General features: G+C 39.2%; 1 protein-coding gene across 1 annotated transcript in view; it reads left to right on the top strand.

The window, feature by feature from the left end:
- The first annotated feature begins 883 nt into the window (after positions 1-883).
- LARS1 (leucyl-tRNA synthetase 1) overlaps positions 884-17,721 on the top strand; it is a 35,132-nt gene continuing 18,294 nt past the window's right edge. The window contains exons 1-19 of the mRNA XM_064521188.1: positions 884-1,009; positions 2,658-2,776; positions 5,975-6,062; positions 6,719-6,799; positions 7,278-7,418; positions 8,523-8,684; positions 9,424-9,536; positions 9,939-10,002; positions 10,538-10,605; positions 10,939-11,164; positions 12,299-12,386; positions 12,489-12,565; positions 13,210-13,263; positions 14,258-14,398; positions 15,012-15,089; positions 16,078-16,163; positions 16,255-16,320; positions 16,408-16,490; positions 17,192-17,330. Coding sequence (XP_064377258.1) covers positions 1,004-1,009; positions 2,658-2,776; positions 5,975-6,062; positions 6,719-6,799; positions 7,278-7,418; positions 8,523-8,684; positions 9,424-9,536; positions 9,939-10,002; positions 10,538-10,605; positions 10,939-11,164; positions 12,299-12,386; positions 12,489-12,565; positions 13,210-13,263; positions 14,258-14,398; positions 15,012-15,089; positions 16,078-16,163; positions 16,255-16,320; positions 16,408-16,490; positions 17,192-17,330 — 1,880 coding nt within the window. The 5' untranslated portion in view covers positions 884-1,003. The remainder of the gene's footprint in view (positions 1,010-2,657; positions 2,777-5,974; positions 6,063-6,718; positions 6,800-7,277; positions 7,419-8,522; positions 8,685-9,423; positions 9,537-9,938; positions 10,003-10,537; positions 10,606-10,938; positions 11,165-12,298; positions 12,387-12,488; positions 12,566-13,209; positions 13,264-14,257; positions 14,399-15,011; positions 15,090-16,077; positions 16,164-16,254; positions 16,321-16,407; positions 16,491-17,191; positions 17,331-17,721) is intronic.

Here is a 17,721-nt window from a genome sequence, read left to right as displayed (position 1 = left end):
AGGCTCTAGGCCGCTGCGGCTGAGCAGCGAGGCGCGCTTCACCCCAGAGGGCATGGGGGCTGTTTCTGGACGCTCAGGGACCGCTGCACTGCCAGGGTGGTGTCACAGGGCTCCACTGCAACCCGGAGCGGGGGCCTGCCGCAGCGCGTGCCCCTGCGCGGTCTGCAGGCAGAGGGGAGCCGAAGCTCCAGGGGAGAGGCAATCACGCTGCCTGGTCTGCGAGCTGCCTGGCTGTGAGCCCACGCCACAACGGAGCCGGGCAGCCGTGACGCGAGGGCGGCACCCACGCTGAGTCAACGTGCGGCATCAGCCGAGGCTCGGTGCCACGCAAACCCGCGGCTCTGCGTTCCCTGGGAGCACGGAAAGGAGGGTCTGGGCCTGCCTGTAAAAACACCGCTGGAACAGAGGAGCGCGCCTTTCCCGGCGCTCCCCACCGCGGCCCGCAGATGGGGCGAGGGCGGCCAGGCCGCAGCCCGGCTCCTTGCCCAGGCCGCTGCGCCTGTGGCCGTGAGGGAGGGCAGCGGTCGTGAGCCTAAACCCAGCCGAGGGGGACGGTGCAGTCCTCCGCGCTCGCGCTGCGCTTCCCCTGGGCAAGCAAGTAACAGCAGCGCAAAGGCTGAGCGAGGCGCAGAAGCGGCAGCGGCCTCCGCCCAAGCATCGCCTCAGGCCGCCGCCGGCACCACAGCACTCGTAGTCCCGCTCCCGCGCCCGCCGCGCAGCGCGGGGCGGGGCGGGGAGAACTACCGCTCCCGTGAGGCGTGGCGCGGGGAGGGGCCGGAAGGACTACAGCTCCCGTCAGGCGTGGCCGGAAGGACTACCGCTCCCGTGAGGCGTGGCCGGAAGAACTGCGGCTCCCGTCAGGCGTGGCGCGGGGCGTGGCCGGAAGAACACGGCTCCCGTGAGGCGTGGCCGGAAGGACTACCGCTCCCGTGAGGCGTGGCGCGGGGCGGGGCCGGAAGGACTACAGCTCCCGTCAGGCGTAGCGCGGTGCAGGCGCGGCAGGATGGCGGTGAGTGTGGCGTGGTTCTACCGGCCCAGCCCGGCCCCACCGAGGGGGGCAGCTCCGGCCCCCTGCGGCGGCGGCGGCGGCGGCGGCGGCGGCGGCGGCGGCTTGTCGCCGGCGGCTGCGGGAGCGGCCCGGCCCGGCCCGGCCCGGCCCGGCCCCGCCCCTCCGCTGCCCGTAGCGGGGCGGGTGTCGTTGCCCCGAGCCCTGGGGCTCCCGTGTGAGGCGGCGCGGAGGGGTCCCGGCTTGAGGCTGCTGAGCCTTTCGGGCCTGCTGCCAAGCTGCCTGCCCGTCTGCCCGTCCGCCTGCGGCCGCCTCGGAATGCCCCGCGAGGCCACGGTGCCTTTAGCGGAGCAGCTGTCTCCCATCACCGGTTCCCGGCTTCCGGCTGGTTCTGTTTCCTCGCAGACAGCTCTGCGTTTCCGAGGCTAGCAGTAATTCCAGTGTACTTCCAGGGCTTTCATCTGTGTTTCGTGATGTGGTTTTGTGATATAAGGAGTGCTGGGAGCACTGTGAAGGGCTGCCAACATCTTTTAACTAAAAATGTTTTTAAATTACTTAACTGTACTGATAGGTAGTATTTCCTAGTAATTTAAACTGCTTTATAAACCCCATGTTATTTCTTGCTGCTAGTTTTGCCTTTTTTGTAGGTAGCTTAATAATTATTAAAATGGTACAATTGTACTAAGGTATATTATTTAGTAGTATAGCTCAAGAGACTGGTGAGGAAACTTTTGCATTGATGAGAACTTTTCATTAAGTTATAGCAGTGTCTTTATGGTTTTTCTTTCAAAGGCATTTTGTAGTTTACAGTAGTACCTTTCTATTTTTATTAAGATTCCTGTTTGCTTACAGAAGTAAATTAGGAGCAACATCTACCCCAAATATCTTAGTGCTTTGATCTTGAAAAAAAAATACTCTGTGTATATCAAGATTTATGACTATGATACTGGTAATGTATGCATTATTTACACTTTAAATATGTTATACAATAAGAGAATAAAACGAAGGAATGTTTAATGTTTAATGGTGGTGTTTAAATACTGATAGGTAAAATATTTAAAGAGTTTTAAATTCTAAAGAACTCTCTTTTCTTTTTCTGAGCTACAGTTAAAGAAGAGTTGTATGCCAGACACTTGTTGGCCTCAGAGATATTGTTTCCACCTAATGGATAGGAAAATCAAGGAACATTGATGGAAGAATCTGGAATGAAAAAAATTCCATGATTTTTTTCACCCAGGGTTTAAACACATTCTTATCTCTCCAACTCAGACATCTTTGAGTTTGTTAGATATTGCTGAGATAATTAGTTAGTAGGGCCTCTTGCATGTTACTTTGGCTAGATTAGAGTCCTTTGCCTTGGAAAGATGTTATTAGTCCTTTCCTCATAGACTTTTTTTGATCTTGATTTGGGTGGCTGAATCTTAAGGATATAAGTGTACACAGACCAGTGGTTGATCATGTTAATGATACTCTGCTATGAGATGATGCTGCGATGTTATGGGGTCCAGATAGATGTTTGCAAATATGCTCTACCGTGCTGGTGTTCGGTAACAAAATGAGGGCAGGAGAGGTCTGTCATACATTGTAATACAATTTTTGGTTTTATTAACCCATTCAACCAGAGTTTTCTTCTTCTTTCTATGTTGAACAGGAACGTAAAGGGACAGCAAAAGTAGATTTTCTGAAGAAAATTGAAAAAGAGATTCAGCAAAAGTGGGATGATGAGCGAGTCTTTGAGATTAATGCTTCAGATAGGCTGGACCAGAAAAGGTATCATTCCTTTTTTACAGGTTTTATCTTCAACTGTTGAAATCTCTTTTGAAGGGTTTTTTTTTTCCCATCAAAACCCAGAAAAAAGTATCCTTTTTTTTCAAATGAATAGTGTTCTCAGATGAAGGTACTTATGTGTGCATTATGGTGGCATTTCCATAGCTGACAGCATAAAGCACTGGTGTGCACGTGCTGGCCAAGTTCCAGTCAGATGAAAAAAAGCTTTCCTCTTATTCCTTGGTAGCATCAATATCCTCTGAGACTTTAAAAATAGATTCTCTTTTGTGACTTCAACTTTCTGGCATGGAGAATATTTTTCAAGGTGAAGTCTGAGCCCTTACAGCTTAAGAAATTACTGCCTCTCAGTTGGAAAGTACTATTCCTATTCCTCTGTCTGAGGTACGGTGGATGAATGAAGGTGTGTACTCACTCTGCTTCACTGAGAAAGGAAAATTGTTTAACAAACCTGTTGAGTCATGATGTAGGCTAACCTGTTTTACTTGGCATAGAAATGGATGAAGACCAGATCTGTGATATTTACAGTTTTTCAGATGAGGGGCTGTAATTTCTTTTAAGTACATGAAATATATTGTGAAAGTTTGACTATCTTGCTAGTCTAAGAATTTCAGTTTGGACTTTTTGTCCTGATCTGTAGTTCCATTGAATTTAGTCCCAGGGTTGAGTAATATTTAATGACCAGAAGGGTCAGACAATTTGAATGCTAAATTAGGAGGTATAGCAGAAACATTTGTTATGTGAGTATGTTTTTTGCTCAAATTGTAGAAATCTTTTTACTTTAAGGAACTGCACTCTATACTTAAGTGTTGATTATGTTACAGGCTGAAATTCAGGACTATAATTAACACTTAAAATTTCTGACTAAAAATAAAAGTAGTAGGTCAGCTTTGTTTACACAGTTTTACAATAATAAGCAATTTAATACGAAATTTCAGTGTTCGGTATGTTAATGTGGCCATCTTATAAATAGAGAAAAAGCTGCTTTGCTAAACTAATCTTTTTATGCTTCTAGTTAAAATAATGTGTATTTACTTTGGTCTTTTTCTTAAACTTCTAGTTCTATTTAAAAAAAATAGCTGATACTAGTAAAGGTTGCCCTAGAGGAGAGAGGTGATGCTACCATGAACATTTCTGCAGTCAGTCCTTAATATTCACGGAGGGGTTTAAACCCGTCTCAGGAAAAGGATTTACTTATAGTGCTCTTTGTTACCTTGGGCTTGAGCTCTTAAAGCTCCATTGTGATGTAGACTTTTTCCTAAAGGCCTGCTTCAGGAATTCTTTGATAAAATCCCTGTTTAAACTAGAGCAGATTCCTTAAAAAAAAAAAAAATCTAATCCTTATTGAAAGGGAATAGAATTCCACCACAGAGCACATTTTTTTTAATGCACAGAAAATGTTTGTTTTCTTACCTGAATATCTAATTTCAGCTTTCAACCACTGCATTTTGTTGTATTTCTACCTCCTTGTTTGAAGTTTCCTCTGCTATCACAATTTATCCTGTTTGTAGAGATGCTTGTGGCCTGTCTCAACCACCTCTTGTTTTCTACTGTTTCCATTTAATAATGCCATCAGTAGGATTTCTTTTGTTAATTTATTTTGTTAAATGAAGGTAAAACACCTCTTTGACATCAGCTCTGGGGGTGAATCTATACTGAGGTTTGTGTGTGTCTTTTTCCATTCCCTGGTGGTATTATTTGCTACTTCAAATCAATTTGAACTGCTGTGAATTTTATCTCTTATCACCTGTTATATAATGATTTGTTTTAAATAGAACATTCTACTCTTAATCTGTGCTGTTTTTAGCATAACATTCTGTTCTGACTACAGCTTTTTGGCCTTCTAGTAAAATATTCTTAAGCTGCTCTCTCTTGCAGAGGTGGCTTCTTCATTGTTTGTTTAAATTTTCTCCCAGCTAGTTGGTTTCATAATTGTTTTTAGCTTTGTGAAACTGATCCTTCTAAAATACCGGGTACATCTCGCTCTGTCTTGAACTGTTCTCTTTTCACATGACAGATACAGTCTCTCTTGTCTAAGCAGCTACCAAATTTTAATTTTATATTCCATTTCTCTCTTTGTCAAGATTAAATTCTCTTGTGGTAAGTGCAGTACTTGAGTTAATTGAGAGGAAGCCTCTCAGTTACCTTGGTCACAGCTCACTGAGGACTATCAACATTGTAAAAACCAAAATGAGTTGCATTCATGATTATCTGAATGTGAACAGAGTGCTGGTACGAGGGAGCATATTTCCTTGAGGAAAGGAACATACTGGGGGGTTAAGAAAGACCATGTTTAGCTCTGGGTTTTGTTCCTACCTCAGAGTAACCTTGGGAAATTTGGTTAGGATGGAACCTCTGGAACCTCCCAAGCCTGCTTGGGAGCAGAATTACTTTCACGAATCAGTAGGATTGATGTTTCTTATAGTGAAGACAAAGGTTTACTTATGAAACAGCATTAGTGGCTTAGGGAAGTCTCTGAGCAAAAAAGCAGTGACCCTGACAATGTGAGATTTGTTAATCTGTTACATGGAAAAGTCAAGGTAAACCAAGATAACGAAAATGTGGCATAACAGGTGGCAGCCTCTTAAACTGTAGTATTTTGCAAGCAGCCAGATGGTTGTGCCTCTATTATACATGTTTGTATTTCAGTGGTGGTGTCAGAAGAATAAAGACAAGGCACAGGACAGAGGTAGAGTGCAAAGGTGGAGGTAGAACTTGCAGATGTCTTAAAGATCTTGGAATTACCTTAGTTGCTTTGAGAGGTCAGGTTATAATAATATATGTTCAAGCTGCTGCGTACTCATGAAATGAGTAATTTCAGCATGTCACTAGAACAGCTGAATTCAGGCAGTGGGAGATTAAATAAATTAATTAAGCCTTTGCAGAAGTTAATTTACAGAATCAGGATTAGAATGTCTCATCATTTTGGAAGATGTTGCATGTATTTCAAAGTTTCTTCTGTGATGTCAGTCCTTTGTTTTTCTCTTCTGTTTTTTTCTTTAAATCAATAAAACCTGTTAGTAAGACAGCTGCTTAAGACCAAAGACTGATGTCATTTGTGGGGAAAATGTTATTTTAATGTCACTGTGAGCTGGTAATAGCTGAACATATCAGTTAACTGATTTAATTAAACATATTCTAATTACATTAGATGTTTTAAATCTCCTTTGAATTTCTTCTCAGCAAAGGAAAGTACTTTGTCACCTTTCCATATCCCTACATGAATGGCCGCCTTCACCTGGGACACACATTTTCTTTATCCAAATGTGAGGTAAAAATTTCCCTTTGCTAATATCTCTTTAACTACTATTCTAAATCAAATGCTAATTTTGTAGTTAAGTTTTGAACTAACAGAATGCCTTGTTAATTACTTCATAGACTCAAAGGCACATATTCCAGTTTTCTTTTTCTCTGCTTTCTGTAGAAATGTTGAAAGGAAGGAGGTTGAAAGGAAATGCCACCCATCACATTCTAGGAGATTAGACTAGAGGTGTTTCCTGCTATGTGCTTTCTTTCAGATTTGCCAAGACTTTAACAGCTGCTGCCCCTTATTGTTTAGTTGTTAAACGGCACAAACTTCAGAGAACCTTACAGTCTTTTGTTTGTGAATGCTGTCTTATGTTACCTGCATGTTAACGGGTACAGGTCTTACACTACTGGGCAAGGTTGCACAAAATTGTTCTCTTTGCACCTATTTTTCTCTAGTCAAAAACAGCCTTCTGAAAATCAGAAAAGCTTGCGCTTACACAGTGAGGCAGTGGCAGAGTTGGTAATAAAATACAGTTTCACCTTCTATTCCTTCAATTAGCTTCTTAGGTGCTATTCACTGCATTCTTCTATTATATGAATTTTATTTTTTGAGAAGGTCGAGCACTTAGCTTCTTGCCATTCTTGTTTCATGTTTTTCTGTTTTTCCACTTTATATAGTTTGCAGTTGGGTATCAGAGGCTAAAAGGAAAGAATTGTTTATTCCCATTTGGTCTACACTGCACTGGGATGCCTATAAAGGTAAGATGGTTTGAGTTACTGAGTTTTTCGTTTTTTATAGTTAGGGCTGCATAAAGCATTGCTTACTCTCTGTCCAGAACACTGTGTTAGTTTACTCAAAAATTCATCAAGACCATGCAATTTAGATTCTGAATTTGTAGTAGTGAGTTGTAGTTGGACTGTATAGTATGACCTTTTAGAAAATAAAATGTTTTAGAATTACGTTCGCCTAGTTTTTTCTTTCATTTACAGGACAATTGTCACTATAAACCTCTTCCTGCCATAGCAGGTACTGATGATGTTAGAGGATCTCCTAGAACTTAATGTAACCTCCAGAAAAAGTTTAAAATGCTGTAATGGAATGCAAAGCATTAGCAGTACCTGCATAATTAATATAAAAATCCATATTTGATTATTCTAAAGCAAATCAGTCCTTGGCAATTGCTTCAATCGTAGTAACTGAGAAGTGCTGATAGTCTATCAAAAACTCTTTATTTAGGCCTGTGCAGATAAGCTAAAAAGAGAAGTGGAATTATATGGCTGCCCACCTGAATTTCCTGATGAGGAAGAAGAGGAGGAGGAAAATTCTGCTAAAAAGGAGGAAGAGATCATCATCAAAGACAAAGCAAAAGGCAAAAAGGTACAGTTTTTAAACAAAGTCTTTCTGGATTTGTATCTGTGATACTGAAATATAAAAGTAGGTATTATGGGTCTGTTTCCCTTCCACACACTCCTTAGAGAGAAACCAATGATACAAGTATTTAGATTGTTTTTTCAGATACGGTAGATTTCAGAGGGGGGAACATTAACTGTATGGTTCCAAAGATACTATTCTAGTGCATGAAAACTTGTTAATGGTGAGCTGGTGTACAGTCAGATAGTTTCCTGAGGAGAAATCAGATCATCCAGAATAGTACTCTGAACACTTTGCTGCACAAAGTGTTCACAAACTATATGAAAAAATCCTGCTTTCTCAGCAGGGATGATTAGAGAACCTACTGTTGTGATTATTAGCTCTTTGAAATATGGTTAGATACACTAAGTATAATCATTAAAACTCTTTTGGCTTATTAGACTTTTAAATGAGACTTATGATTCTGGGAGTATCACAAGGCAAAAAAAAGAAACAAATCTGGGAAAACTTCAGAAATACATTTTTATGCATATTGTTTATGTAAAAGAAATAATCACATTTATAAGCATTAGATTTAGGATTCTGTCCATTCTGCATCAACCAAAAAAATGATCTTGACTGCTCTTTCAGGTGTCAAATGACTGGTAGAGATGCAAAATATTTGAAGGTCAATAGCTGGAAAAAATATGAGCAAAATACCAGTAGAAAAGACAACTGATTGATTACAAGGATATAATACAGGACTGCTCTATGTTTTCGTGGCAAAATACCCATTTATTTGACCAAGACCTCAACTAACTGGTCTTTTTTGCCACTTCCAGCTATGGCACACCTTTTCTGCAGATATATTTTGATGGATCTCAGGATGTAGCAGTTGAAAAGTGGATGTTTCAAAGTATGCTCCATTGAATATCAGTTAGGCAAAAGTGTAGGTTAGAAACTGAAACCACCTTCACTGTTAGAGAAAAGCCACTAGAATATTTTTATGAATTTATATTCCTGGAAATAGAAACCACTCTATTAATAGAGGGAAAATTCTCTGGAGCAAATGAAGTTGTTATGAATACAGGAGAGTGCACTTTATTTTCTAATCGTGATTATCTTTTTTAGAGTAAGGCTGCTGCCAAGACAGGCTCTTCTAAATACCAGTGGGGAATCATGAAGTCTTTGGGTCTTTGTGATGAAGAAGTAGTCAGTTTTTCTGAAGCTGAGCATTGGCTAGATTATTTCCCTCCTCTTGCTATTCAGGACCTGAAAAGCATGGGATTGAAGGTAACTAAAAAATCTAAAATTTTATTATGCAGGCAACCATACTTGCTATTCATTTTTTTAAATTTCTTTTATTCATATTTATTATTTTTTTGTTTACTATTTTTTCTGTCTTAGAGAAGAGATTCTCTGCACAATAATCATGTTATTTTAGAAATCTTTCCAATATTTATGATATACTCTCTATACAAAAGAAAATACTGATCAAACAAGAATATTAAAAGGTTAAATGAATAATATCCTATGCAGTATCACAACTTAAAACAAGAATCAAATCAATGAATTGTGCTTTGTACCTCTTGTGTGCATATCAGATATGCTGTTCTGTAGTGAATATTGACAGTAGTTTTAGGAGTAAGGATATGGTATTGAATATATTTATCCTACTGACAACAAATTTCTAAAAATGCAGACAGAAAATGAAGTAAGGCCATACTGAAACATAACTTCTGAGTGATTAAAACTACTGTGAAATTTCTAATTCATATTCAGCAGACAGGGCCTTGACATTTTTAAAATCTCAGCTCTGAAGGACCATGCACACACAGACTGCATAGCTTTTTGTAGACTTTTTTGTTTTTAAAACACACACCCTTATTGTGATGCATATTTGCATTATGTTTTGGAGAAGAGTTTTTTTTTTCTTTTTCTAAGCTTTAAAATATTTTTGCTGATGTGAAGTTCTTTGAATTTCTGTATTGCATTTTGTTACCAGTAAAATGAGATTTCTACACATTTTCAGGTGGATTGGAGACGTTCTTTCATTACCACGGATGTTAACCCATACTATGATTCCTTTGTCCGATGGCAGTTCCTTACTTTAAGAGAAAGAAATAAGATTAAGTTTGGGAAACGGTAAGCCTGCTGCTCTCCTTTCACAAAGAATCTATCATGGAAATGGATGAGCTCAGCTTTAGGAAAGATGGAACCCTACCGCATATCTCTAGAACTTGCTTATAACTAAAATCCTTTGATTTCAGATGTCTTACTAAGCATAGCAACGTAGGTTTATTGTGTTAGCAAAGTTTGTAAGATTGTGTTCTTACTTTTTAGAGTTTTACAATGGATACCAACTTAAAGCAAAGCTGGGCGAATACTGAAAGCTTTTGTAAAAACTTACTGTAGACATCAATGGAAACCAATTTAGGCACAAATTGAAAATATCATTTGGAGGTCTCTTTTTGGTAAAGATTGTATTTTTCTCCTGGCCTATAGAGTACTGTATTTGCTACTAAATGAAAATGTACTTTTTCCTAGATACACAATTTATTCTCCAAAAGATGGACAGCCTTGCATGGATCATGACAGGCAAACAGGAGAGGTAATGTATTTTTAATGGTGATTTTTATGCATTTCTTATGATTCTTAAATAGTGAATGAAGAAACAAGCTGTATCCTGGAGCAAATATATTTTGTACATACTGACTTATCTGTTCTCAACTGTCAGTACATGTGAAAATTGAATGTCTATATTGAGAAAACTTGTCTTGAACTACGGATAATGTTTCTCATTGCAGCTGTTTTCTGTGATTATTTGGCAATTTGTGCAATCAGCTTCACTACATTGTATGATTCTTTATCTGTTGAAACAAAAGAAATAAGCTCTTACTAACTTCTATGGTGCTGGGGCAGTGGCTGTTATGAGTAAATTTTTGGACAGAGGGATAAAGTAGAGTGTTTCAAGTTTGTGTTCTACTAAACAGCTGTTAGTATCAATGGAAATATGATTTATTTTAAAGAAAGCATCTATACCTTAAGTTGCATTTGGGTTAGGTTACTACAGAATAGAATTTATTTTCTTTACTGCCTCAGTCAACTTCGTATATTGATTGTTGCCTTCTGTGTGTGAATTGTAGGGTGTTGGACCACAAGAATATACTTTAATAAAAATGAAGGTGCTAGATCCTTATCCTGCAAAACTAAGGTAGGTCTTGAATTCATAATGGCAGATAGGTTTTATCTTTAAGGCCAGAAGTGACTATTAAATTAACAGTTTATTTTGCCTGATGCAGAATGTAAATTTTACTCTGCAGTTTCTGTTGCTTCAAAGACTTGCTGTCTGTATGGAACTCCATTTTGGAGTTACAAAATACAAAAATGGACAGAAAAAAACCCCAAACCTTGAAGAGCGCAATGATCATTTTCATCCTTTAGCAAATGTTACTTGTAGTTCACGTTAGCTTAAAAAAACATGTTCTGTGTTACCCCGAGTGTTTTTGTTTTGGTGACTTACAAAATACTTTTTCCTCCCCTCCAGTGGCCTAAGAGGAAAAAATATATTCTTGGTGGCTGCTACACTCAGACCAGAGACCTTGTTTGGACAGACTAACTGCTGGGTTCGACCAGATATGAAGTACATCGGATTTGAAACTGTGAACGGAGATATTTTTATCTGTACTCAAAGAGCTGCCAGGAACATGTCCTACCAGGGCTTTACAAAAGATAATGGAGTTGTACCTGTTGTCAAGGAGCTGATGGGAGAAGTAAGCGTCTTGCAGATTGCTGGCCAAGTTTATCTATTCCTCTAAAACTAATACTTATAAAGGTGATGGTAAAAATTCTACTTAAAAGTAAAGAAAACATAGGTGCCAAGAAAAACAATTGTGGGGTATTAAGTGACCAAATAAAGCAAGCAGAAAAGAGAGCCTCCTTGGCAGCTAAGCTACAGTTCTGGAAGATTAAACAGGTTTACTAGCCTGTACACAAATGCATCACTGTTGCTTTAGCTTTACTTGATGAATGAATGGTTTAAGTAATGTTATTCTGCATGCTGGGAATGGTGACTTCTTTTCTCTACAGGGAATGGAAAGGGTTTAAAAAAAAAAAAAGGTAATAGCTAGAAAGCATTATATGAAAAAGTGGGGGGGGGGGTTGATGATGAGATTCCCAGGACATCTCTGTGTGAACGCAGCATTTCTTTGCATAATGGTTGAATGTTAGTGTTTTTGGTATTTAGTATCCTTAACTTCCTGTGCTCTGAATAACAATGTAGTTAGTGTCATTTGTTCATCATAGTACAGATGTTGTTTACACCATTCAGTCTCCATTTGCTAAAACTTGTCTTTATTGGTCCTTATTTGTATAAAGTAGAAAATAGTATACTTTGTTTCTTCATTAGTAGGGATGACATGAATCCAAGCAAATTAGAGAGAGAACACAACTGTAACATCTAGACTACCTTTTCTCAGTGCATAAATGATCTTGAGAATATGCTCTTCCTACATTTTGTTTGATCTAGCTTTTAAAACTGGCTAGCTAGTTCACTCTTGTCTTAATGCTGATGTGCTTCAAGTATCTGAAGGCAAACTGTTTCCCTGCTTATTATCTCTTTCCAATTCTACACTTATTGCTTTTTCAATAGTTTTGTTTTCCTCTGAATTTCTTTTTGCCTCTTTATCTGGTATTTGATTTTTCTACCAGTGAATAGAATAGTTGTTATACTGTCTCAAAACATCCACAGATCTCTTTCATAAGTGCTTCTTCCTTGTCAAACAATTTTTCTTTATTTGTAATATGTAAAGAATGCCAGCAAACTGAGGGTATCAGCTATCAGTGTACTCAGCCAGGCTGAAACTGTACAACTTAATCTAATGATAATATTCCTTTGCCTTGCATAGGAGATTCTTGGCACTTCACTTTCTGCACCTCTAACCTCCTACAAAGTTATATATGTTCTTCCCATGCTCACAATTAAGGAAGACAAAGGTAACGTTACAGCAGCATCTTGCCTAAGCCTATTTGCACCCTGTGCATTCAATACATGTTGACTAATCTTTTTATCTGTTGTATTTTATTTTCTTTGGCAAGGAACTGGAGTGATAACAAGTGTTCCCTCTGATTCACCTGATGACTTCGCAGCCCTGAGAGATCTGAAAAAAAAACAGGTCAGTCTCTTATCTGAATTATTTCTGTTCCTGTTTTCTCTCCAGAGCATGGAGAGACAAGAGTGGATATCCAGTGAGTAAAATGAAACTTTCTTTGGTTGAAGTTTTGCAATCTCTAACTTGAAATCAAACTGGTTAAAAATAAATGAGATTAAAATCAACAGAGCTGGAATAGTTTTTTTTTCTCTCAGACTTCAGGAAGGGTTTTGGACAAGAATCAGGTCACTTCTACTGCAATTTAACATAGAGAAGTCTACCAGTGAGATAGAAATGAATGCCTGTTGTGGAAATGACTTCTGTAGATAAGACTAAGACCTCTATATTCATTTCAAATAAGACTTAGAGTAGCTGTTGCTATTACAACTTCAAAAGTACGTCAATGTCTAAGCAGCTATAACTGGCTGTCAGATTTCTTTGTCTCACCCATTTTCAGGATAGAATGATGACATATTTTCCCCTCTTAGAAATGTAGAAATTATGACAAAGAATCACCTGAAAATCAGACAGTAATTAAACTCAGATCTGAGGAATGGCGAGCAGACAGGGAAGCAGTTTGTCTGCTTTATGGTAAAATACTGTGTACAAGAAAGCCCCAAAACTCTTCCACATTTAATATTGTGGCATGTTTTTTCTAACTTTCAAAGGCTTTGAGGGCGAAGTATGGCATCAAAGATGAAATGGTCCTGCCATTTGAACTGGTAAGTCTACCAGAACGTGTGCATCTCAGTACACATGGCTTTGTATCCACTGATAAGTGTACCTGCTTCTTCCAGAATTGCTGTCTTTAAAATCTTTTCAGCTGAAAGAACTGGAATATTTATAGAGCAACCTAATATCGTCATGTTTCATTATAATTGTAAAATTTGGTCTGTTAAGGGGAGCCACCAAAATTTGATGTTCTGTGCAATACTTGTGATATAAAGTGTTAAATTTTGTGGAAATGAATATTTTTTGAGGATGCAGTGCTTTGTTATACTGATAACCTTTTGGCTGGTTAAAACTTCCAGCAATAGACTGGCCTGGAAGGCTGTCTGTCTATTCTCTACAGAGCTAAAACCCCTTACTGTTAATGCAAACTCATGTCTGAATCAGTTTGTTAGCTAGAAAATATAGGTTACAGGTAAAGCCACCCTGATATTCTGTATTGTGCCTCCTTTTGCACGCTAGCTTCAGTGTTTGGCGTTGGTTTCATGTCAGGAAATAAGTCTGGGTGATTGCTTCTCAGAGTCACATTGGGGACTGCTAGGAACTCTTGAAGCGATGAGTGGAATTGCACTGTTTCTTTGTAGAGTCCTACCTAACTCGATTAGTAATAGATAATGTGAAGTTGCACACAGCATAGTTCAGGACAGTGGAAGTTCTGACTTTGCACAAACACCTGCTGCTGCTCTCAGTAGGATTCTTTGCTTAATACTGTATGCCAAATAGTTTGCCAAACTATTGTGCAACACAAGTATTTTCAGATTACTAGTAATTATTGGCATGTCTTCCTCCATTCTTTGGTTCAAGCGTCCATGTTGGCCTGTGGATTGCAAACCAAGAAATATATACCTGATCCTGTTTTGTTCAGTGTATAGTTTCCAGTGAAGTCTATGAAATAAAAGTGAAGTCTGTGAAACAATTACTTGTGTAGATGTTATTGCATTCACATAATTTGAAATGGATTTCTGACACTGTTTTGTTAATTCTCAGGTGCCCATCATTGAAATCCCCGGCTATGGCAATCTTTGCGCTTCATTTGTTTGTGATGAGCTCAAAATTCAGAGTCAAAATGACAGAGAGAAGCTTGCTGAGGCCAAGGAGAGAGTATACCTGAAGGGATTTTATGAGGGAGTAAGTAACAAAAGGGATTTTGCTGAGTATGTTTTCTTGTTGAGTTTGATTAGAAGGGGTAAAGGAGGGGAAGAAAAAAAGACTGCAAGGAAGGACTGGTTTTTGCTGGTTTGTCTTGTTTTCCTGGTCAATTTTTTGTAAAGACTTCTCCTGCGGTGAGGTTCTGCAATTGGTGGAGTAATTATGTAGAACTGTAGTAAAAAGATGGGAGAAATGTTTGTCGGCAAACTGAGGCTCACAGTTTGGCTTCCTAGAAAGTGGTTGTATTCTGAGGAAATACCAATTTTGTTTCAAGTATTGATTTGGGAATTGATAGGAAATGATAGCAAAATGATGCTTTTCTCTGATCTCTGCTTGTGTAATGGCTTACTGTCACACATTCCTTAGCTGATTGCTCTTAAGCTGCCTTAAACTTGAGCAAATTTTGTGAGGCAGCACTTTGCATTTCTGACTAGCTATTTGGGATTCCGTGCATGTGTGTGCGCACTGAAAAGTGTACAAATTTATTTTGCTTAAAGAAGACTTAACTTCCTATTTTTTGCATGTCAGAGATTGCAATAATGATTTTTTTCTTTGTTTTTAAAAATAAACTCATATGCCCCCTGTTTTACAGGTAATGTTGGTGGATGGGTTCAAAGGACAGAAAGTTCAAGATGTCAAGAAAATTATACAGAAGATGGTGGTGGATAATGTATGTGGTTGTATGCATGCCATTTCTAAATTATCCATTTTGTCTTTTCACAATAGCTTAGTTGCTAAAGAAACCTCACTGTTTTTGTTCTGCAGCCCTCTTTATGGTCCTTAGGATAGCTGCAGAGTACAAAATATTGTTAAAATAAGATCCTGTGTTCTTGAATTAAGTGGAATGAGTGCTCTGAGAGAGATGTCACATTCCCTGCTTCATACCATCAGCTTATCTAGAGGAGAACATTCTGATGCACTGATTTTTATTCTTGAAATTGTTGTGAAGATACTGAAAGCATAAGATCTAAATTGCCGGTCTGTTTCAAGCCTACCAATAAAGAATGTCTGACATGTAGAAGTTCGAGTTCTGGGGTTCATCATGCCGAGAAGTAAGAGGAGTAAATGAACAGTGATTGTGTCATCTCTGTATAATAAGATTTTCCTGATGAGGCTGAGAAATGGAAGAGGCTTCAGTTATTTAGTCAATACTTTCTAGTTATTGCAGCATTATTGTGTTCAGATTGTAGTACAACACTTCAGTTTCACCCTGTATGGAGTATGTGATCTGTGGAGGTAAAGCAAACCATTCTATTGTTCTTTCTCTCCCTGTCCCCCCACCCAACGTTTTCCTAGCAGCTGTGACAGTTGTGCAACATGTTTTAGGTTTTATTGTGAATAACTTTCCTTTTACCTGAGAATAATTTTATTCTGTAGGGGCATAACTAGTATTTTGTGCTTCTCCCCTCCTTTTTAAGAATGTCTCCATGCTTGACAATTATGTGAATTAATACCGCTGAAAGATACAGTCAAGAAATATCCTCATTTTACTGAAGCAGATACTCAGGCAGAGAGTCTGTGGCGAAGGCAACACAATAAATGTAAGACAGATTAGAATGAAGATGCTTTTCAGTAGGATGGGAGGATTTTCAAGACTATGCTTAAATACTTCTATCTTAGCTTTATTGCTCTTTCATGTGTATAACTGTCTGCCTTAGGATGAAGCCATGATTTATATGGAACCTGAGAAACAAGTTATATCGAGGTCTGCTGATGAATGTGTTGTGGCCCTTTGTGACCAGTGGTGAGTGAAGTCAAGCTGTAGTTACGAAGTTACTGTAAAGTTGCATCCTGCTTGTGGATTTCTGTGTTCTAATAACTTTTCCTGATCATAGGTATTTAGATTATGGTGAAGTGAGTTGGAAGAAGGAGGCATCAGAGTGCTTGAAACATCTAGAGACGTAAGTTACAGAAAGCAGATGTAAAGTGGAGTGATGTTTGCTGATGGTGTTCTGAGAGAGCTGGGTTTTTTTTTTTTTTTCTTACAGGTTTTGTGAAGAGACTAGGAGAAATTTTGAAGCTACTTTTGATTGGCTGCAAGAGCATGCATGCTCCAGGACATACGGCCTAGGTAGACAAAACACTCCTTTTCTCACTCAGTGCTTCATGGGCATAATACTCATTACTTCATTTGGAAAGCTCATTAATACTACACAAATTGCTCTTTTAAAACCTAAAATAAAAAATGGAATACTTAAGTGTAGAACAGAGTTATCCAACTTAAATCTTTACCCAACATCCCAGAGAAGACATGCTTTATCCTGATAATTTATGTGACCAAGGGTTGTTTTATTTCTGTATAACTGCAGTGGTTTGGTGCAGCATCTCTTTAGCTCTTTACCTGGGGTGTTGATCTGGAAGGGATCCTGGCAGAATGAACTACTACTGCCTCTTGGGTGTTCTCCTTCCTAAATACTGACTGGTCTTTATCTTGTGTAGCTTGTAAGATGCCAAAACAGGCACAGCTCAACATGGGACAGCTATTACAATTGCACTGTAATTCATAGAAAACAATAATCAGGAGCTGAAATTTGCGGATAGTTGGCTTAAGAAGTGGACTACAGGAATAGCAAATGTGTTCTCTTGAATAAGACTTTCAAATGTGTAAGACTTTCAAAAGAAAAAACTTTTAAAGTGTAAACATGAATACTTGCATGTGTATAGGTTCCACTGAAAGTCATAAACCGCTAACATATGCTTGAATATCATGATTGTTGGTTCTGCGAGTAAGGATGTTGACTGTATCTGATAACTAGCTTTCATCTTCTCTAGGTACCCGTTTGCCTTGGGATGAGCAGTGGCTGATAGAATCGCTCTCCGACTCGACTATCTACATGGCTTATTACACTGTTGCTCATCTCTTACAGGGAGGGAACCTGAGGGGCCAGGGAGAATCTCCTCTAGGCATCAAGTAAGGAGAGTGAATCCCTAAGTTTGCTGCTTTAGTTCTGTGTGCTATTCTTGTGGATTGTTCTTGACAAATACTGGTCAAGCAGGCTGATTCTTTGCTTTTGTGATTAAAAAGCATTATTGTCGAAACTTAACCTGATGTTAGCTAAGTTATAGCCATATTGCAGGAGAGGAATAAGGAAAGAAAAAGGAGTATGGTGGGTGGAGGGAAGGGAGATTTTTGAGCAGAACTGTATGTAAGTAAATCATCTTTGTCAGTACTTGTTTCGTTTACCTTGAGATAGTCCTTGCCAGGTGTTTTTGAGTGACTTGCTGGTCAACCACTTTGAGTGGTTGCTGATGTGTCTCAGTAGTGCTTGCTGAGACTGCTTTGCAAATATGAGGAAGTATAA

Source organism: Dromaius novaehollandiae, chromosome 15 (assembly GCF_036370855.1).
Source record: "Dromaius novaehollandiae isolate bDroNov1 chromosome 15, bDroNov1.hap1, whole genome shotgun sequence".
NCBI lineage: Eukaryota > Metazoa > Chordata > Aves > Casuariiformes > Dromaiidae > Dromaius > Dromaius novaehollandiae.
Note: the sequence above shows the minus strand (reverse complement) of the source record. Positions and strands in the feature narration are given on the sequence as shown.